The sequence below is a fragment of the Leuciscus leuciscus genome (genome assembly GCF_965113295.1).
Source record: "Leuciscus leuciscus genome assembly, chromosome: 22".
Classification (NCBI taxonomy): domain Eukaryota; kingdom Metazoa; phylum Chordata; class Actinopteri; order Cypriniformes; family Leuciscidae; genus Leuciscus; species Leuciscus leuciscus.
Window position 1 is genome coordinate 8,766,901 of NC_138746.1, and position 23,537 is coordinate 8,790,437.

The 23,537-nt window shown below is 35.1% G+C and overlaps 2 protein-coding genes across 2 annotated transcripts; both read right to left on the bottom strand.

The window, feature by feature from the left end:
* Window positions 1-4,116: 4,116 nt before the first annotated feature.
* Window positions 4,117-9,571, bottom strand: emx1 (empty spiracles homeobox 1). Its single transcript, XM_082153659.1, has 3 exons — window positions 8,940-9,571; window positions 6,845-7,029; window positions 4,117-5,255 (listed from the first exon to the last, which is right to left on the bottom strand). The coding sequence occupies exons 1-3, from the start codon at window positions 9,280-9,282 to the stop codon at window positions 5,088-5,090; spliced, it is 696 nt and encodes a 231-aa protein (XP_082009785.1). The 5' UTR covers window positions 9,283-9,571; the 3' UTR covers window positions 4,117-5,087.
* A 3,999-nt stretch (window positions 9,572-13,570) lies between these two features.
* On the bottom strand, window positions 13,571-23,121 carry LOC309486897 (uncharacterized protein; the record flags this gene model as incomplete). Its single annotated transcript, XM_082154365.1, has 6 exons — window positions 20,144-23,121; window positions 19,326-19,397; window positions 19,191-19,220; window positions 15,525-15,563; window positions 15,343-15,423; window positions 13,571-13,699 (listed from the first exon to the last, which is right to left on the bottom strand). Exons 1-6 carry the CDS (start codon window positions 20,273-20,275, stop codon window positions 13,571-13,573), a joined length of 483 nt encoding a protein of 160 aa, XP_082010491.1. The 5' UTR covers window positions 20,276-23,121.
* Between the last annotated feature and the right edge of the window lie 416 nt (window positions 23,122-23,537).

Consider the following 23,537-nt stretch of genomic DNA (forward strand, 5'->3'; position numbering starts at 1 on the left):
TGTAAACTGAAATTTAAAAAATAAAATAATGAATTCACATATGAAAAAGATATATTCTATGTTATGATCTATATTACTTAATAAACCTTATTTGCTACATTTTTGGCATTATAATATAATTTTTTTTCTCTTTTTACTACTGCAACTACTGTAGTCTGAAGAATGTGTGTGTGTATATATATATATATATATATATATATATAAATCGATTCATTGGGAATAATCGAATTTTGTAAATATGAGTGCATGTGTATATATATATATATATATATATATATATATATATATATATATATACACACACACAGACTTTTAATGTTAGATGCGATTAATCATGATTAAACGATTTGACAGCACTATATATATAAATGTATACGTGTGTGTATATACACATAAATACACACACTCATATATATATATATATATACACACACACAGACTTTTTAATGTTAGATGCGATTAATCATGATTAAACGATTTGACAGCGCTATATATATATCAGAATGGCAGAATATGCACTATTGCTACAGAAAGATTATTCTATAACTGTTTAATACAAGTTAGTACTAACATACTTTATAAGACTCGGTTGATTTTATCTAGAATTTCTTTCAATGCAGTAAGTACAAGCACTCAATGCACGATAAAATCACATGCTTTTGCCTTTTGGCTTTGTTCGAGAAAATACATAGAAATCCTTTAAAACATTATTATCATGGTTAATGAATGGAAACAATGCACACAAGTCTACAATTCCCGCTTTACTTTCTTCCTCTTCCATCCATTTGTTCTATTGTTTTTAGATGATTATATCTTCTTTTATTTGGATGTGTTTGAGTTCCTTTGACAGGGCTGTAAAATGATTCCTGTAAACTTCTATTTTATCGTTAGATCCATCGCTAGAGTGAGGGAGTGGACCTGTGTGTTTTTCTACCTGGTTGTCACGGTAACAGATCACAGTGGGCAGTAGTGAGGAGAGACATGACATGAAGCCGCATGTAGAATCATTAACCGTGCTAGACTGCCATACACAGAAACAGTTGCACAACATGCACACGACCGGATTAATGAGGGGAACATTGTTGCTTTTTCTTACCTTTTTGTTAGCTTTTGCTTTAATTTCAAAATCAAGATAAAAATGGTTATGGGGTTTTGCCTAATTAAAATTGGATTTCCTGTGAGCACAACAGTGCCATGTAAAGAAAAAACATCTAGTCAAAATCGAGTTATGACCGAATCAGGTTTATGAGAATATGATCTGTCCTGTGACAGACAGGTCTGGCTTATCTATTCTCATCTTCAGAAAAAACAATAAAATAATTATCTAAATATTTCATAAAATACCATTTTCTTTGTTCCAGTGTTGGTGTAGTTACTTGTTGTACATGCACCCACTTTGTAGTGTCACACTTGCACTTGTCATATATATTCAGTAATTTGTCATAAGATAAAGTTTTCAACTGGATCCTTTCAATTTGCAACTTTTTTTAATAATTTTTTTTTATAATAGTTTGTTAACCCAGAAGACTGAGTTCTTGCAGCGAGCAGCCGAGCATGTTCCACTAGAGTGGCACTCTACATCAACAAGCTTTTGTTTACCTACCATAGGTTCTCCATTACACCACTGTGCTTAAAGCAGTTCACACTGTAAAGATCTGTGAAATGTACCTAAAAATATGAATAATCATAAAAAACCTGCAGCTGTTGTTGCCAGAATTTTATATGGTAATATGGTAGCAACAATTTAAGTTTTATAGATTGAACTTAAAGGGGCTATATGTAAGAATTTTCATGTAATGACTCTGGACGTTTTTGCCGGGAAAATCAAAAGGATGTGACGTTTATGTCTGTTCAATGACAAATGAAATGAATGCTTATAAAATGTTCAGGATAATTCCAAAAGAGCCGTTCTGTGCAGTTTTTAATGCAAAGAAAAGGGATTAATTCAAACTATAGTTTCAAATATACTTTTTAATCAAACTATCGTAACAGTGTCATTTTAATTACTTCATCTGTCGACATTATGCCGGTGAATTGCAGAGCTTGTGCAAAAATATCCACATCGCTATGATCAGATGCTTCTGTCATGAAACTAGATGGCACAGGCTGATATAGGTCCTTAACTGCTTGCAAGCACATCATTCTCTATAGAGCACAGCTGATTGGTTCCTGCTGTATCAGTAGCCAATTAGCTCGTTGCTCAGCCTTCAAATACTCGGTCAGCATTTGCTGTAGCAGCGCACTTTCAGAAACCCTCCACCTTCCCCAGCTCCACCTGTCTAGATCTGCTTCGGGTAATTCATGTATACTATATTGTACAGCAGCAGCATGTCTTACTGCTCACAGCAGCGTGACTCTGTATGTATTGGCAGTAGCAAGTCCCTTACTTGCTCTGCAGCAGCAATAACAGACAATAACCAAGACCAAACAAAATCAATATTGTAATTGGAATTACTGAGAGGAAAATGCGCAGCACATATTTACTCATCTAAATGTCGCTCTCATGGTGTCAGGATGCCGTTAACAGTATATTACTACAAAGATATTTCCAACTTCTTTTTACTTATAGCAAAGAACGAACAAGAACTTCCCTGTGAGTAAATTAGGCCTTGAATCATGTTCAGTCTCTTGTACGTTATGTGACTGATTTGGCCATCTAAAACTCGCATCACTATGGAGGGTGTGCATGAGCTGTAGTTCACTTAACGACCACCGGTGTCGCTAATAACAAGGCTTTCTGAATTCGACATGTAGCCCCTTTAAATTGACAAAAATAAAATAAAATCTGCTTTTTCAAAGTGAATCACAAATAGCTTTTCCACAAGTTGAGGTAAATCGTAATACATAAAAGGTGCCCACAAATGCAAAACGCCATCATGGTAACACACAATACTAAAATAATGCAATGGACATAAATTTAACAACATAAGATGCAACAAAACCTAATTCATAAGAAAGCTGAATAAATGTTCAATGAAAAAAACATTAAATGTGAGCTTCCACACAATTCTGGGAATGTCAGTTTACATTTTTTTTTTAAACTGTACATTTAACAATATTTTAATGTTAAACTACATGAAATATCTCAGTAGATCTATTACAGTTTTCATCGTATAGATGAAAAGGAAAATATGATCATCTTTTTTCCCTATTGTGACATATATCCTATAAACGGCTTCTTGGTTGGGATTCGATTTTGTCCATCAGGAATTGATTGAATGGTTGGATAGTTTTGTGGATTGCTATTGGTCGATCTCAAGTAAGTGACAGTTTGCCCCGCCCTCGCGCCAGTTAACGCATCATCAGAGGAGAGAAGAGATATCATTGTAAGAGGGAGGGGAAGCTATTTTGATTAAAGATTACTAGAGCACATTAATTAAAAAGTATTCGGATAAATAATTTGTAACAGCTGCAATTTTCCATAAAAAAAAGTATTTTCAATTTTGATTCCATGATGACTTAGTTTTTACTGTAGCATTTTGCCATTAAAATGTAAAATTATAATCAAATTTCCTAAGATTATTCAGTTTTTAAGGTCGCACAAAATGAAATGCGTGTTTGCACTCTTTTGTGTCGCATGTGCACAAACAAACATCCATCTTTTTCTCAGTCTTTTTACTTTCTCAGAGGAAAGAGTGCTCTTAGGGAATGCATGGAATGTGTGATGTAAAGCTACAGAGGATGTGATGTGTGCACCTGCACACAGGATTGGATATCTGATGGCCTCAAAACAAACCTACCAAAACAATCTTTTTCACCCCATCTCAATTGGCTCTTGTCGTACTTGACAGTGATACTCGGGTGTCATCAGTCTGTGCATTTCACTCTCACAACCCTTGCTCACTCTGCAGGCTCAGGGTCAAATGTTGAGGTGAAAGGTCTCCTGCGGGTTCGTTTAACACAATCTTCCTCTGTCTTGTGACAGGAAGTTAGCAAGGTGAGATGAGAGGAAAATTACCAGCAGGCGTTATCCCTTTGTCTGAGTGTGTGTATGTGTGTGTGCAAACATTTTGAAAGAGTAAATAGTTTTTATAAAAAGTTATAAAAACATATATTTACAATCAGTGAAGTTAAATATATATATATATATTAGAACAATAAGGTGTGAGCTACAAATGAGGTTTGTCTCTGAAACATCTTTATTAATAATGGACATTTTTTATCATGTTTTTCTTGAAAAGTATAGGTGAATGAACACTATAAAGAAGCTAATGTGTAAATTGGCAAACATTCATTTGTTTATGACTCCAGTAGAATGATCAAGGACCTGCATACATCAGCCTGTATTTACCAGTAGGCCTACTGAATGACAGCACGCAAATTACTCACACACACACATACACATGCGCGCACGCACACACACTCAAACGCTCTTGAAACACAAATTCCTAAACTTCTTTAGATACAGAGACCATTATTTATACAGACACCTTGCCTCTATGCTGTGGGTACAGGATGGCTCATGTTAAAACTGGCTGGTAAACTGATTCCTCACATCACTTCAGTCATTTTCATTTTAATTACATCAGTCATCACTGAGTCATCACAAAATAATTATTATAAACTGCCACCAATTTCATTAGCATGTCTTAAAGCATTTCAAACTTTTTTTTGTTTGAATAAATTTTGGATGTTAGGCAACATAGCTTTGAACTAAAAAATATCCATTAAAACTAAATTTGCTAATTGACTATGCACAGAAACAACAAAATAATCAGAATTAAAAATATTGACTTGTGAAAATTAACTTAATTGTTAGTTTTAAATACAATTTCTTTTCCCCCCCAAAAAAAAAAAAAAAAGTGAGAGAAAGACATAGCCTATAAAATGATTTCTTCTTACAGGTGAGGCATGTCTCAAACATTAGATAATTCCATCAGAGGTATGTTACACAACTATAGTGTTCAGTCCTGGGTTAAGATTACTTGCTGACTGGTTTAAATCATCCATAACTCACGTTTCCCACACTCACGTGGTCAGGTCCTCTGCAGTTAGGTTTAGAATCTGAAATGCCATGACTAATAACATTAAATAAATAGTGCTTTTCTTGGTCTTGTGTGTTCATTTGGGCAGTGTTTAGGTTGGTCTTAGGCATCAGACATGACATCTATGTCCTCAGATCCGTTCTGTTTGGTGGCAATCCTCCAGCGGTTAATGTGGTGGCTTCCCTTCTTCTTCTGTGTGCACTCCGGGCCCTCTTCCTCCAGCTTCTGTCGCTTATACTTGGTCCTGCGGTTCTGAAACCACACCTTCACCTGAAGGGAGCACAATACAGGACATCAGTGCCATAACAGTTTTGGTGAGTATGGTTATACGTTACACGGTTGGTAAACGGCGACAGACTGTGAGTGACGCAAGAAAGTTCAAACGCATTTAGAGTTCTAATCGAACCATTTTTACACCACATGACACGCAGTCCACGACGAGACTAGCCTACGTTCGAATTCATTCATTCATTCATGTTATATGATAGGCTACTATGTAAATTGTTACACTTGTTTCAGAACTGTTGTGTATCAGAAGAAATCCAAATGTTTCTTCAGATAATGCCATTTAAAACATACAGGTCTATTTTACATTTTTATTTAATTCAAATAGCCTACATCCACAAACAGATTTTCAAAATATAAAGTAGGCATTTAGTGTATTTGGCCTTCTAATTAAAAAGACACGGGTTTATTTTTGCAACAACGGTTCACATTTCACACATTTCAAGAGATTAATACTGTCATAAGGAACATAGGATGGTTGAAAACAACCGCGCAGAAGTGGGGGAAAAAATAGCTTACCATATTTTTTTTATTATTTATTTCTTAAGTGGTCTCATGCGCGCTATACATTGAATAAATTCTCAAGATGTTGACTGACTCCTGAATCGCTTTCCATATTAGCCTATAAATTAATAAAACAATTCACAAACGTCACGTGGCTATGTATTGGCCAGTATTTTACCAAAATTGCCTCTCTCCTGAGATGTGTGAATAGTGTCAAGCCTGTTTAGTGTTATTTTTAGGTTAGTTTTTGCAATAAAACTCCACCACAAAAAATATATATATATTAAAAAAGCAGCAAGAGAACATGATCATTCCCAGCGTCAGATGTTGCGATGCTTCAAATTATGCCAGTTGACGAGTTCATATGGCGAATGTAGACGAACATTGAAAAAAACAATTACTTTGCTACCGTTTGGATTTTTGGAAATGTATAACTCAACAAATCAAATAGGCTATATTTTCTTCTGACATTTAAAATAACGTTTTCAAAATAAGCTTTACATCATTGTTTTAACGGATCAGGGAGAATGGGTTTATTCCTATACTGGCATCTGTGCAAAGCAACTAATAGCTACTCATCCCTCTGAAGTCTTGGTCGAAAATAAAATGATATCACAGTCAGAGCGCCGCAAACAACTGACACATGGCCAGCCAGCGTCCTTTCAGACTCGGGGATTCTGGCCCGTTTCTGGATTTAGCAAGCAGCCCAAGTGTTGTTTACATTATCATGTAGGCCAACAGCAACAGCTTGTCAGTACAACATTAATCATTCAAAATAAAGCAGTGTCTCATTAATATAGGCTAGTCCCCAGTTTCCTATATTGCACAACATTTACTGTTTAAACATATTTATTATCTTTTTTAAACGAACATGTAGTTCTACTGCTCCAATAATTTTAATTAGCAATATCCTACTTTTTGTCTGTAATTAGGCTACTTGTGAAATAGTTAGTTCCACGGGGCAATTTCTTTATTGTAAGCGGCTACAAAATACCATATTTACTTTGTTTTAATAGCCTAGGTGTTTTTGTTGTTGTTGTGTGGTATAGCATGCGTTTCCTCGTGTTTACCTGAGTCTCAGACAGGCTGAGGCTGTTAGCGAGCTGTTTCCGTTCGGCTCCGACTACATAATGGTTCTTCTCGAAGGCGCGCTCCAGGCGCAGGAGCTGAGAGGGCGAGAACGCGGTGCGGATCCGTTTGGGCTTCCTCGCGAAAGGTCCGTGTAGTAACAGCGTGTCCTGTGAGACGTCGTTCCCTGAAATTATAATAATACTAATCAATAAAAGACAGCTTGATTATAGCAACGTGATTCTTTTTGAGAGTAGACTAGGTCACTGAAATTGAAGCTACAGCACGGGACAACTTGAAGTAGCTAATCTTAATTAAACCCAAGAAGAAAACTAGCCTAAGAGGGACCATGAAAGCTTTCTGGGTTTAACCCATATTTCAACAAAAGTTAACACCAACTATCGACTTTATCAAAAAGTGTCAAAAATGTAGACTACCCTGCTTTAATGCCTTTATTATTTGGGCTTTAATTGATTAAATAGAACTATAGTGTAGGCCTATTCGGTATAATTTTAGAATATTTGAATACTGTTTGTAAACATTAGCCTATGCCATTCCAACTTTTTTTTGAGCTTTTGTAATTTTAGCTATCCCTGCTATTTTAGCCTGATTTTTGGAAGTAGCCTAATTCTGTAAGAAAAGTCTAAATGATTAACTACATAATTATAGGCCTACTATTTTAAGCGATTTATTTGTAACTGACTGGATTTTTTTTATAAATAAAATCACGGTAATTGTCGGACAGTTGGCTACAGCTATAGGACATAATATAATAGAATTAAATATTTTTCTATATTTGTCTATTTGTATATATTTGTCTATAAAATATAAAGTCCAAATAATGTAAGCATTAATTAAAATGGATAGCTATGCAACAAATTAGCCTGCAATTTTTATAATTAATGGCCATGTAATGAGTTAAACACTCGTTACGCATAGCTTTGCAACCGTATGATGGAGTATACAAAAGTAGTCTGTCGATTTTAAATGTTCTCAATTAAAAAGGTTTCACGAACAAGTGTTGTTTAACAGGAATTCATTTTTAAGAACAGCCTATTATTTAGACGTTTTATGCACTTACCCTCATAAATTAGATTCTTCTTTAAAGGTCATCACAGTTAGCTAAATTATTAACACTGTTAGCTTAATAAATATTTGACCTTTATATAAGCGTTTTGTGGCCTATTAATTCAATTAATAGGCTACATTCGTTTACTTTCGTCGTCTTTGGACAACAGCTTGAACACCAGAGGAGGACAATTTATCGAATGACCTATGGAAATGAAATAGAGATAATGATGAGCTGTAACGAGTTCATCAGAGCAGATTCGTCATCTGTCATTATCTCTCGTTGCAAAGACAGTGATTAGAAGGCGATAGCGTGCAATAGTAAGCTGATTTGACAAAATAACAATAATTAAGTCAACCAATAAGATAAAAAAACAATTAAAGGTTATCTTAGACACTAAAATAGAGGAAGCCTAATATGACGTAAAAAAAAAAAAAAAACTCACAAACGACATTAAGATTTACTACATTTAAACATCTCTCATTTTGCCGTATAGGCTGACAACATGAAACTGGTGGAAATTTTGAATTCAAGATAAAGCAATAACTGTTATCAGAGCTGTTCTCCAATGCTGCTATTATATGCTTATACGAACATAATGCATTCATTTTGGGAGATATAACATTGAGCTTTTGTGCGTGGACAGCTTTGTCTAAATCTGTGTGTTCCTCTTTAAGTATCGCCTCAGGACATGGCCAAAGCTGTAAGCATATCATTTGTGATTTTCATTTGCAGCTTAACCGGAATTACCTTCCAATACAAACTCCATCTATCAGTGTTATCCCGCTTCACAGTGGTAATAGCCTGTTGCCGCGGGGGGGCATTTATGAGAATAGCCTATTTCAAGAAAAGTTCAGCGACACACGCACCGGCGCACAGCATTGTATTTTACCTATTCTATTGTCGGACACGTATCCTGTGTACGTGTAAAAATTATGCATATAGGCTATTTTATTATTTTTATTTAGGTGAAAAAGTTGAATATCTCTTAATGCGTGGTTGACAAAAATACCGAGTTAGATTCTTACCTTGAAACCGATGGCCAAAAAACCTGTTCCTTAAGACCCACGGGTAGAAATTGAGTGGCTCACGGTGCTGCGTGCCAAAGAAGTGCGGGTGCTGCAGGTGTGTGCTGCCGAGCGGGTGTGGGTGCATGCTCAGAGGTGCGTGGTTCACACTCTCCGAAAACACCAGTTCAGGGTTTGGATAGAGCGCGCGGCCTGCGGGGCTTTGATACCCGTTAAGAAAACTGTCAGCATGCGTCGAGTAGCTTAGGGCGGTAGGGCGAATGGGGTCTTCTGGTGTTAAAGGGTTTTCCTTCGCCACCAAAGACTCGATGGTAAAACAGCGCTTCCCCGTTGCCGAGAACATTGTCCGTGACGGTACCAGTACAGTCCAACAGATGAGGTTCGCCTTTACGTCCTTTCACAACTCCTTTAGTGACCTCTGTCAGCAGCAGTATTTAAGTCAAACATAAACTAAATATAAATCACTTTAATGTTCCCTACTTTTGCCAATTGCTGTGTAATCCATCGATCCACGAGTGTCCATAAATCATGAAAGAAAAAGTGAGAATAGAAGCTCGAGACCCATGGATATGGATTTGGATTTGAGGGACGCCACACAGTCACAGTGTCGTGTGAGACTGCCACTCATTGGATGAAAGCCCTTGGCGCATAGAGCTCGGGCGGTGGGCGGGTCCTATGTTCATTTGGGTCAGATAATGAACTCTATTAGTTTGATCATTCACTTCAATGGGGCTGCCTCCAACAGGTCAGTTGCTACGCTAGTAGATCATCAAAAACTATTTTCCTTGTCACACTTCCAACTATGGGCTACGCAAGCCTTCAGGGTGTAGAATCTGCAGTTCATTCCAGCCTTTGGAGGCTATAGCAAAATGTTTGCTTTTGAACTTGTCTTCATTTAACTCATAATATAGGCTATAGATAGCATATGGGCCAACATAAAAATCCCTAAATTTTTTTTGCAATTAGGACTATTCATAATTACAGCAACGATGCTGTGCCGTAGTAATCCAAAATATAGCCTAGTACAATAGTAAAAACGTGGATTTTTCTGTTGCTTTGATTGCTTTTTTGTTTGTAAATAAATATAAGAGTTTTTCAATTGAGTAAACCCAAAATCCACATCCCTGCTGTACTAAATTTGAAATCTTTATAATGTTGTTGGCGTCCACAGAGTTGAGAGTGGACCAAAGTTCTCTGTTCTTATAGTTCTCTGACAAATATGCCTGCAATGAGTTTTATTTATTATCATTCATCCACCTTTAATAGGCCTAACTTACATAATTATATAGATGATAAACTAGATAATTTCGGTAGGCTATAAAAATATGTTTTATTCAGGCTACTGGGCTAATAGCCTAGTAGGCTTGTAATAATAATAATAATAATAATAATAATAATAATAATAATAATAATTACCATGCCGCCGGAAGATTATTATTATTATTATATTATATTGTATGTATTAAATGTCGTTTTATTTATATAATAATAAAAATGATAATAATAATGAAATAATAATAATAATAATTATTATTATTATTATTATGACTATTTTGAAGCTATAATTTTATTAGAGCTATAGAATAAAGCACTTAAAAAAAAGAAAACAAAAACAAACAAAACAACAAAAAAAAGAAGAAAAAAGAAAACAGAATCAGCTTTGCATGATGACGCGGACATTAGCCTACTGACCAGCCTAAAGAACTATGTTCGTCTATACAAACTGTAAGCTATTACAGTCTTAGTTTTTAGTCTTTAACCAGTGCCTGTCCATTAAAATGGGGAATCGTTGACCCGTTTACGCAGTAACCTATTAACTTGGTCACTGCGTGTTTCCAGAACTGCACATCGATAAGATCTCATGTCAGGCCGAGCCGCCTGCACCTGTTCCCGAACCCTCACCCGCGGGCAGGGGACTGGCCTACAACACGGCATTATGAGGCTCATGCGACTGAGTGGGTAAATTATTGAAAATATTCCGTCTCAGCTCAGGGTTTGACAAGAGTTGCATGCGCAAACATTGGGAAGAAGCCTTCAAGCGGCATAGCTCCCAAACTTCTGACTCGCTATTAATTTACAAGCCCATGTACATTTAGGGACTTGAGTGGCTGTTCAGCGAACGTTTCATGTTGTGTTTTTAAAGGTAATGATTAGGCTAAATGTTTGACTGGCTCGTTAACTCCAGTGCGCATTAGAAAATCATTACAGTTGGCAGAACAACATGTTGAGCGCCTAATTAGAAAGCAAAAACCCGTGAATGCGCACAGTCATGCTTTAAGATGGACCTCTTTGCGCTATCAAAGGAATAAAGGTCGTTTTGTTTATTGTTCAAATGTTAGGCCTATTATTAGTTGTTGTGCCAAGATCATTCAATAAATTAAGGCTTGTTGAACGTCGAAAAAACATCCTGTGATTCCTATATGTCCTGTTATTAAGTCAGACAGACCACTTGTTTATTTGAGTCTTTAAATTACTTACATTAAATTACTTAATTAAAATTTCCAGTACTTTCAAGTGCCCTTGGCATTTAGTGTTTTGATTGGATGAGTGGCAATGGATCTCTGTTGCAGCAGTTGTGAACATTTGCCTGCATTCTCTAGCCATAAAAAATGAGTAATAATGACTTAAACATATTCTCAATATCTGAAATTAAGGTGGTAGCATTCACATCTCTGTTCATAACAATTACAAGTGTTAATTAATGTGTCTGTTTATTATCCTTGAGATGTGTAATGGTGAATTTTTTAATGGACCATCATTGGTTACAAAAACTCAGCATTTTATATGCTCAACCTTTCTGACAGAGCTGTGTCCACGGCATTGCATAAAATGAGCAGTGAATCATAATTTGCACTAAATGTCACACAAATTATATTTTCATATTTCATATCTACCCTATATAATTCCCCATGCACATCCAGAATATGGTATTTTGACATTTTGAAAAACATTTTCATGGATCTTTTCTGTGCCATACACGGACCTAAAGGTGCAATGAAGTGACAGGGAAAGAGAGAGAGACTCCTCAATGTTTCCGTCTGCCACTCTTCTCTCTTGTTCCATAATTAAGTGCTCAAGGAATCTGTAATGAATGCTAATGGGGCAACCAGCCATCTGCACAAACACAGAATTAAAAACTACCATGCTGAGAGAGAGAGAGAGAGAGAGAGAGAGAGAGAGAGAGAGTGATGGGAGGATGGGAGACAGACTTAAACCTTTCACCAAAAGGAACCCTAAAGGCAGCGAGGCAGCTCTCACTTTCTCTATCCCATCCTCTGATTTCAAGTGAAGCAAGACACTTAGATTCACAGCACCTCAAAAAAAAAAAAAAAAAAAAAAAAAAAGAACTGAAGAACTTAACCACACACAAACAGGCAACTCTTATGCAAGCGAGAGATGTAACCTACTGTTTGAAAATATTTTGGAAACGTTAAACAGGCAAAACTACATTCATGTGGGTGGACTAAATTCAAAAATATTTATTCTATATTACAAAACAATATTATTTGATTGTTTTTATCATTTTGTGCCTAATATATTATTTTAATATGTATTTAATATATTAATATATTACATAAATATGACATTTATGTATTTTTATGTAATTATATTTCAATGTTTATATTTTATGAATTATATATAAATATATTTTAATATATAACTTAAATATATAATCAATATATCATTTAAATGTATGTAGCTATGTTCTGTAACAATTTCCAAACTCTCACATTCATCATTGTCCTCTCATATTTGTCTAACCACAAATAACTAGCAGTTAGGCTATTGTTATTTTCTCAAATTTGAACACATTACTGATAACACTACACATTACACACATTACAGTGTGTGGAGTTTCTGTTTGTGTGTTCTGCTGTCCGCTGCTTCCCTCTAGTGGTGGAAAATGTGTAATTGGGAACCGGTTGATGGTCAGGTCATATGTATTTTAATGAGTGCATGAAGAAAAAAAAGGTTTTGTTTTAAGATAAATTATTCTATATGAATATTGTTCAATTCCAGCAGCAGTTTGTACACCATGTCAAAAGGGCAACCTATTTTATTAATATTGCATGTTGCTTGCTTAATAACAACCTTAACATGACAAGGTGAAGCCAGTGGACAATAGTGATTTTCGGACATCTTATTCATATTTCTATCTTTGTGGAGCATCAGAATACAAAGGAATGGTCATATAGCCTATGTGCTGACAAGACTATACACTGCCTCTAATTGATTTCAATTCAACTCGAAGAGCATTTAACACATTGGCCAAATATGTATTATTTAACAGTTTTGTAATGAGATACCATTATTTGCTGAATTTTAACACAAACATCGGAGGATTTGTTTAAAGTGGAGTTTATTGTGTAACCTCTATATTTGACAGTTATTAACATTCATATGACAAGAATAAAACAATGAATAAATTATTAATAAATTAAACATAAATAATTATCTTGATAGTTAGTAAAGTAAATTAATAAATTAAAAAAGTACAATTAATAAATTAAAAAAGTACAATTAATAAATTAAAAAAGTACAATTAATAAATTAAACAATTAATGTATGTTAAACAAACATACATCATTTTAAATCATGTCACAAATCAAACAAATAGATCATTATAAATATCAACCCCTTTGTGCATTTGATTTTTGATGTTGTTCTAGGATGTAGTTGAGGAAGACTCTAGGAGACACTGGTTTGTGCCATTGCTCTGGGTCCGCTGGTGTTGTAAGCAGGCCAGGAATCTCAAATTTCTGTCAAATGGAGAAAGTACAAGACTCTGTTGAAGTTACAATCAAAATGCAACCAAAATTGCATATCTAATTCAGATGATGAAAACAGACTTTATTTTCTTCATTGTGATTCCTCATTAAAAAAAAAAAAAAGTTTTATTTTCTAAATGAAATTATTGTACTGTAGTATGTATAAATTAACTTCATAACATTTGTCAAACCAAACTTTTTATGTTGGCCCAGCTTACTTTAAAAAAAATACTTTACTGTGGTTTGAAGGAACCACATGGTGTAACTGTTTTTGTTCAAAATGTACAATATAAATTTACATTACAGATTTACATCATCAATCCTTCTTCTAAAATGTCTTACGCTGATTCACTATGGTAAGTTTATTATACATGTTTATATTTTGATTTGTATTTATTATGTATAGCCTTTTAAGGGTCATTTCCTTAAATAGAGAAAAGTTGCTCCAGCTACTATGGTGTGGGAGTGGCGATAGTCTCACAACAAAGCGAGAAAGGTTAACATGGAGCAGCTAAATCTCGAATTACCCATTTAAAAAAACGCAGAACAGAGGAGAGTCTGCTGGCAAAAAGAGACAGAGCTCGTAATAAAACAAGAATGAACATTGGCTTGGCTTTTCAGAGATCGAGAACTGAGTGATTTGAAATGTTGTAAAAGCGTCGTAGAGATGACGTTTTCAACAGGTGAGTAGTGTATTTTATTGAACATATAAATTGCCATAGGCCTATGTAGCTCTCTAACAGAGTGCATTGTATGATCTGTTATGAAGGGTTATTTCATTATGGTTGTTGTAGAGCTGTGCTTGAATTTATTTTCGAGGAAATACCTATTAATGTGTATAGCTACAGTAACGTCTTCAGCTAGTCAGCTTGAGTGCTACCACAGAAACCGAAAATTCTCGGGCCAGCAGCATGTGTCCAAATTTCATTCTTAACCGTTCTATTTAACCAGAAACGATCTGAAAACAGGGCTTTAAGTGTAAAATACCGAACTTGTCCTTTAAGCCTAGTAGTGAATGTTTTATGGGCAGTAGGATTAGGATAATCTCTCTCTCTCTCTCTCTCTCTCTCTCTCTTTTTGTTATGAGAAAGAAACATATTCGTCCACAGTCAAGCAGAGCCGAATCACAACCAAAACAATGTTATTCCGCAAAATGAATGTAGTTTTTTTTTTACCACTAGAGGGCCAAAATAATTTGAAGACTGGTACTGACATAGTATTGTTATTACTCACTAAATTAAGCAACAAATCTCACAGCATAACTATCACAGCTGCCCACAAAATCCCAAAACATTACAGAAACTCTTCTAAATATCCAACATAACTGAGTAGTAAACATATATTTCCCTTTAATGAAAAAAAAACACAACTAAATTTACTCTCATGTTTCAGTCCCTTGGAAAGCATGCTGGGAACCGCAGACCCACTGCCCAATTAGTTATCTCAACCAAAATTATTCATGTAGTCCCAACACAGGTTAAGTAAACTTCACTTTTAAATTATTAGGTGGATTGAACACAATGTGTTGTGACAAAATGAGGCCATAACATTCATAACGGCTTTTCCTCCCTTAAGCATAATTTTCTGTAATATTAGGCAAACAAATAATTGTATGTAATGTAAGGCAAACATACCAGTGTTTTGATGAATTCATCTGAAGAGGGAAAGTTGAGCCTGTGAATGCCAGTTGAAATGCAGTTGAAAACTGTGCTGGTCTAAAAAATGGAAAGACGGTTTAAGCACAATTGAGTAATGAAAATCGAAATTAATAAATGACACTTATCACCAAACTGATTGTAAAATTAACATCTCTTACCATACAATGGTCGAAGTGGACACATTTGCATGCAGTTTCCTGGATGAGATAAAGAATCCATTGTTATTGCTTTATTAAAGCAGACTTGTTGTCTAAAGTATTGTCTGTCTAAAGCAAAATCTTTCTAAGTCTAGCAGCAGGAGGATGAGAAATAATATTGAGAGGACCTGCTGTGTCAAAACAAAATTTCTTCTTTTGGTGGCAAAAGGATTTCAGTTTATACAGATCATGCAAATGGAAAGGAAGTTTGAACAGTGCACAATTGTGATACTATCTCATGTTGTTCTGATAAGCATTAGTCTGTGGTTCAACAGCATGTATGAGATCCAGCGTATTAACGGCTATACGTTTCAAATCGTACACATTCTGGAGCCCAGCACTCACTCCAAAAAGCTCTGAATCAAGTAGATCAAAAACGCGTTGTGAGTACTTACCTTTACCGTATCGCAATTTTCTGTGCAGTCCTGCGAATGAAATGAAGAATGTCAGATATTTGAACATTTAGAAATATGTGATTTTTAAACGTCTTCAAAAGAGTCAGGTTTGTAGCATGAATTGTTGTACTTACCCAAAGTGTTTTTTTACCGTCCTGCAGTCTTAATTGATTCACCAAATCCTCGAAGTCAATCTGGAACTCTGACTTAAGAGAACGAATTGACATCTGAGCAGAAAGACCAATGGCCAGCAGAAGTACGAAGCATACATTGGTATCCATATCTCTACGTTGAGTTGTTGTGAATACGTTTTAAATTGATCTGATTGATGTGTGTGCTTCAGCTTTTAAACTCCTGAATACAATGGAGTAAAAAATTCCATAGAGGGGGGAACCCCTATTGCTGTATTATTCATGCCCACATTTACCCAATGGCAAATGGGTAAATCTTCTAAATCGAAAAGGTTATCTCGGTTAAGGGTTATGTACTTTTAACCAGCTTTCCTCTTTATTTGCATGCGAACAACATATTTCAAAAGCTCCTATAAATTATGCTTAAAAAGATTTGACTATAGACTGCATACAAGCTCTACGCATTACAATTTTATGAATGTCTATAACATGTATTACATTATTGTGGTAGTTTAATGTTAATGCATCACAAAAATGTTGGTCCTTATAAGCTAACAAATGATTCTGACACAAATTGAGATGGTTTTTTTCTAGTTTTGTAATTTTATATAAAATATATATATAAATATATATATTGTGTGTGTGTGTATGTAAAACATATTATGTAATAAAATTATATCCACCCTCCCCAAAAAAGATTTACTTAAAAAAATGTTTGTAAAAAACTGTTGTAAAAATAGTAATGGATTTTATAATGGTTGTTAACAATGCAATAAACAGCTCTTAAAGGGATAGTTCACCCAAAAATGAAAAATTCTGTCATCATTTACTCACCCTCAAATTGTTTCAAACCTGTATGAATTTCTTTTTTCTGCTGAACACAAAAGAAGATATTTTGAAAAATGTCGGTAACCAAACAGTTGATGGACCCCAATGACTTCCATAGTAGGAAAAAAAAATACTATGGAAGTCAATGGGGCACATCAACTGTTTGGTTACAGACATTTTTCAAAATATCTTCTTTTGTGTTCAGCAGAAAAAAGAAATTCATACAGGTTTGAAACAACTTGATGACAAAATTTTCATTTTTGGGTGAACTATCCCTTTAAACAATCAACACACACTTCTGTTCTCAATTTTTACTTTTTATTCTATTATCCAACAGGCCAGAAAATAGTGCACCTCTTGCAACATTCTTAAACTTAAAACTTTATGCAATTTCTAACCATTTGTTATACATTTGTAATTTTCAAACAGTATAATAATCAAACAGTCTGCCTCCAAAACCTGACCACTTGTGGACTGATAAATCAAAATGAGTCAAAAAACAAGCAAACAAAATTGCCTAGCAAGTAAACCAAGCAAGAAAGAGTCTTTTCGCAATAATGATGTATAATACTTCATATCCTCAGTGTTTTTAAAGCAACACTAAGTAACATTTTTTACCTTAAAATAATGTTTCCAAAATGGTTTCACTGGTTCATCAAGTCGTAACAGGGTGAAAGGCACTTCTGGATTCGCTTTGCAGCCCTATATCTGCTATAACCACTCTACGCAAGTTTGCCAAACCGGGTTTCGTTTCTGTAGTTCGAATGAGACATAAGAAAACTACACATTTGACTTGCTTTACGTCAAGCGTTACAATAGTCATTATTTATTTTTTCTTCGTTTCTGATGTCGCAATACATCATACTTTAATGAAATCATGCAACATACTCTACCTTGTCTGTGGACATCGTTCATTCCAAAGCCGTTGCTGGATAAACAGCCAGCGTGCGTGCGACAGTAGGCTGCGATAGGCTAAATTATTTACGACAGCCGTAATGGACAATTCCGCTTCCAACCTGTAGGGCGACCGAAGAGGAAAAGTTCCTTAGTGTTGCTTTAAAGAACATTTAACAGCCCTTACACAGGAAAATAACATTAATTTTAAGGTGGGATGTGGGAAGTGTGTAACATAACTGTTAGAAATAATGACAACTAATGACGGGGATTTTCTCCCTCTCCCTGCCATTGGTTGGATAAACAGAAAGTCCTGCCTTAAAGGGATAGTTCACTTTGAAATAAATTTTTGGTATGTTTTAGCTTACCTCAAGGGCATCCAAGATGTAGGTGTCTTTTTTTCCGCAGTAGTTTCAATTTTGATATTTTTAGGTCAAACCGTTCTTGTCTGTCAGTCATATAATGCAGGTCTATGGTCATTATCTCAAAGAGCATGCACAGAGTCCAAATTAAAACAATTCCCCGTCATCCAAATTAAACAATTCCCCATCGTAAGTACACATTGATGGCCTAAGACACGAAACGAGCGGTTTGTGTGAGAAAACGAACAGTATTTATATCGTTTTTACCTCTTATACACAGCCATGTCCGAGTGATCTGATCTGACGTGTGCGCAGACTGCATAGATATATACACACTAGATGTCGCCTTGTCTACGGCAGTTCATTGGAACGAATGTCTTTAAGGCGACATCTAGTGTATATATCTATGCACCAGTCTGCGCACACGTCAGATCAGATCACTCGGACGTGGCTGTGTATAAGAGGTAAAAACGATATAAATACTGTTCGTTTTCTCACACAAACCGCTCGTTTCGTGTCTTAGGCCATCAATGTGTACTTACGATGGGGAATTGTTTAATTTGGACGACGGGGAATTGTTTTAATTTGGACTCTGTGCATGCTGTTTGAGACAGTGACCATCGACCTGCATTATATGACTGACAGACAAGAACGGTTTGACCTAAAAATATAAAAATTGAAACTACTGCGGAAAAAAGGACACCTACATCTTGGATGCCCTTGAGGTAAGCTAAAACATGCCAAAAATTAATTTCAAAGTGAACTATCCCTTTAAACTCACACCACAGGTTGGGCCAATGCAACTGTGTCAGGTGGTCAGGATGATTAATTAACCTATAATTGATATGAGAAAGAATTTACGCATAAAAAACTGTAAACTTCATCTTGCTTGTACGCCTAATTCTTTCCCTATAAAATCCATACAGCAACACAATTAATTGTACACATTCTGGAGCCCAGCACTCATTCCAAAAAGCTCTGAATCAAATAGATCAAAAACGCGTTGTGAGTACTTACCTTTACCTTATCGCAATTTTCTGTGCAGTCCTGCAAATGAAATGAAGAATGTCAGATTATTTGAACATTTAGAAATGTGTGATTTTTAAACGTCTTCAAAAGAGTCAGGTTTGTAGCATGAATTGTTGTACTTACCCAAAGTGTTTTTTTACCGTCCTGCAGTCTTGATTGATTCACCAAATCCTCGAAGTCAATCTGGAACTCTGACTTATGAGAACGAATTGACATCTGAGCAGAAAGACCAATGGCCAGCAGAAGTACGAAGCATACATTGGTATCCATATCTCTACGTTGAGTTGTCGTGAATACGTTTTAAATGGATCTGACTGATGTGTTTTGAGAGCTTCAGCTTTTTTTTACCCACAATTTACCCAATGGCAAATGGGTAAATCTTCTGAATCGAAAAGGTTATCTCAGTTAAGGGTTATGTACTTTTAACCAGCTTTCCTCTTTATTTGCATGCGAACAACATATTTATGCTAATTTAACACTATTAGTATTCGTTTTACAATTGCCATACTTTTAAAGGCAATTGTAATACACATGAATAAGCTTTAATAAATAAATGAATCACTTTGACCAGAGTGATCAGTTGACTTAACTTAAAGTGAGGAAACTCATTGCCAAAAATGTAGTTTTGAAGGGGTTCAAAACGGATGCAGAGACTGCTTTTTTTCTGCTGGACAGGTAAGACATTTCAATACAGTTACGGAGTAGGCCTACTGAACTACAGGTAACCCTAATACACATTAAATGTAGTCACGCAATGCTGATGTTGTTAACATTAAAGATTTTAGAACAAAGTATAATTTGCACGGTTTGACGTGATATGATAAGCGATCGTTCGATTTAACCAGCGCGATTTACTGCATGCTTTCTTTTTTTTCTTTTTTCTTATTTGGTCAGAACAAAAGTGGTTCTGACCAAACTTACATGTTCTTACATGTACTTACATGTTCAGATGACATTTTCCGGTGAAAATTCTTATGTTTGTCATTCCAAAAAGTAGAATCTGTGATTCCGAATGACAGTATCCACACTGGCGCGGTGACTGACAACCGAAACATTGGACTATTTTTAGCCATTCTTCATATGTTTCTGCTGGCAGACTGTTGGAACATGTGAAGTTAAGAGCTCTCCAGATCCTGTAGAAGTGTTAAGACAAAGACTTCTGTTCAAAACAGCTGGGAGAGGGAAATACTAAAATAGGTTCCCAATAACCTTTTTTTCTGGATTACAATGAGAAGTGAGTGCAAGATTAGCGGCTTTCCTATCCAAAGAGGAGTCTTAATGCGGAAGGAGTATTTTCGTATAGAAAGCGACACCGAGCGAGAACTCATGGGGTTATGCTCCAGTAAGTCTACAGTTGCAGTGGCTCCCTATGCTGGGATTCAAAGCACTGATTCAGGAGACCAAGCTGACAGCAACATGCAAGCTTCCATTTGGGATGATCAAACCTCCACGGCCCAGGCTGATAAGAACAAGGCCGACCCTCGGGTGTGGAGCAGGGGCACTAACTGTCCCGCCAAAGGCTACCTGGAGCTGCAGACATCCAGGGAGGAAGACGAAGAGGAGGACAGCAATGAAGATGAAGTGGTGGAACTGCTGAATGTTTCTGACAGTGAAGGAAGCCTGAGGAGTCAGTTTCTGGATTAGTATGAGTGTCCATGTGCACTATATGACCAAAACAGATTCTGTAAAGATGGAGTCGCTGAAGAACGTGTATAGAGAAACGTCTCCCTCTTGCTCATCGGTTTTCAATTTGTGGATCCAAGATGTCAAATGTGGTTTGAAATGTAATTTCAGACACAACTTTAAAACTCTGCGTATTATTTACCGTATATTTCTTGTACAGGCCTCGTTTTCTGTATCACGTTTCTGCTTCTGTCATGCCTTCCTTGTGAATATAATATAAATATTTAATAGTAGGCCTAAATTAAGTTGAATATTTCTTTTGTGATCTTATATTTGTTTAAACAAGCTAAATCAATTTCTCCTAAATCTTATATAACAGCTATTTTAGGTTTAGTGTCAGATGATGAGAAAAAGAGAGGTTTCACAAAGTCAGCTAATATGACACAGAATGGGTTTTCTTGCTCTTCCCATAATTATTCACAATCTTCATGGGAGATACGGCCAGGTTGTAATTACTCATACGAGTATGGTTTGTTAAACTATTGATTAATTCTGAAAATAGATAAACATTTTGTTTGAATAATGGCAGAATGAATGAATCATGAGTCAGTTGGTAGATAACAGGGTTTCCTTTCCTACAGCAAGAGAATCTGATTAGATTTTTTTCTGTGAAATCAGGGGAAACCCATTGTTGGCATTTGAGAACCTATACCTGCATATTCTTTTTGGGATTTCTCTCTCGTGACATTTACATGCATTGGGGCAAACTGAATTTACAACCCACAAAAAGTATAAGAAACAAAGTTAATTCAAAAATAATATTGTAAACGGTCCTTTCAAGTCACAATATTCATTCAGATATCAAGGTACTCTGAATGAGATAAGCAAATATGTTAAAGGTATTGTCTAGAACTCACAAAATATATTGAAACATGCTTTTGTGAGGACAGATATATGTTGTTTGTGCTTCTTATAACCATGGATACATGAATATATACACTACCGTTCAAAAGTTTGGGGTCAGTACGATTTTTTTATGTTTTTAAAAGAAGTATCTTCTGCTCACCAAGGCTGCATTTATTTGATAAAAAAAAAAGAAGTAATATTGTGAAATATTATGACAATTTAAAATGACTGTTTTCTATTTTAATATATTTTAAACTGTAATTGATCATTACTCCAGTCTTCAGTGTCACATGATCCTTCAGAAATCATTCCAATATGATGATTTGATGCTCAAGAAACATTCATTATTATTATCAATGTTGAAAACAGTTGTGTACACATTTTTTTCCAAATTCTTTGATGAATAGAAAGTAAAACAGCATTTATTTAAAATAGAATATTTTCTAACATTATAAATGTCTTTACTGTAACTGTTGATCAGTTTTACTCATCCTTGATGAATAAAAGTATTGATTTATTTTATTTCTTTCCCCCAAAAATAAAAATAAAATTCTTACTGACCCCAAACTTTTGAACGGTAGTGTTTAATGTTACAAAAGCTTTAGATTTCAGATCAATGCTGTTCTTTTGAACTTTCTATTCATCATAGCATCATGAAATAAAAATGTAAATAACTGTTTTCAACATTGATAATAATCATAAATGTTTCTTGAGCATCAAATCATCATATTAGAATGATTTCTGAAGGATCATGTGACACTGAAGACTGGAGTAATGATGCTGAAAATTCAGCTTTGATCACAGGAATAAATTACACTTAACTGTATACAGCTGTTTTAAATTGGAATAATATTTCACAATATTACTGTTTTTGTTTGTATTTTTAATCAAATAAATGCAGCCTTGGTGAGCCGAAGATACTACTTTTAAAACATTAAAAATCGTACTGACCCCAAACGTTTGACCGGTAGTGTATGTCCTAGATTTGCTTAAATATGTCGTCTTTCTTTTTTTTAAGTAATTTAAAAAGCAGATACGAGGTTTTACACTTTTGTGAAGGAGGATTTCAACACAATGGAAGTCAAATAAAAATGTCTCTTTATTATTATGTGCATAATACATTCTGCAGTATGGGGCCCTCAAGTGGTTGGAGGCCTCTGGGCACTTGATCTTTTGGTGTGTTGGATAATCTGTGCCTGGTTTACCAGAAAATAAGCAATAGTTTAGTAACGTAATCCATTACATTACACATTTTAGGTAATATAATCATATTATTTTTTTATTACTTTTATATTACTTTTGACCTATCACATCAAATTGAATAGGATAATATTCTACCTTATTGATAAAAATACAAAGAGAAAGAAAATAAATTCCATTCTTTGTTATTAACAACATGAAGTGCAATAAACATTACATTACATCAGGGTTTCCCAGACTGGGGTTCGTGAAGGAACAGGGGGTTTTGAGTTTAATGAAAAGTTAATAATTACATAAATCATAAAGATTTTAAATAAATAATTTTATAATACAAAAGGCTCCCAAAGACAGTAATACATGGTCAATACTGATCGATAAGTCAAATGTGTTCATCAGGAGTTTATTCAGTGTTGCAGTGTTGAGAAAACTCCTTAATGGGATAGTTCACTCAAAATGAATGATTTACTACCATTGTGTAAATAATATGTAATCATGTAATCAATTAAAGAGTAACTGTCTGATTACGAGTATTTTGAACCAATGTATTCTGATTACAAGAATCTGATTTTGGAATCTGATTATAATCCAGATTACATGCAATCAGTT

Excerpts from the sequence above, each read along its gene's own strand:
- emx1 (XM_082153659.1), bottom strand. The coding sequence starts at position 9,282 with ATGTTCTCGGCAACGGGGAAGCGCTGTTTTACCATCGAGTCTTTGGTG. Across the intron at positions 7,030-8,939 it reads TTTTGGCCATCGGTTTCAAG|GGAACGACGTCTCACAGGAC; the intron begins GTAAGAATCTAA and ends TTATAATTTCAG. Across the intron at positions 5,256-6,844 it reads TCAGCCTGTCTGAGACTCAG|GTGAAGGTGTGGTTTCAGAA; the intron begins GTAAACACGAGG and ends TGCTCCCTTCAG.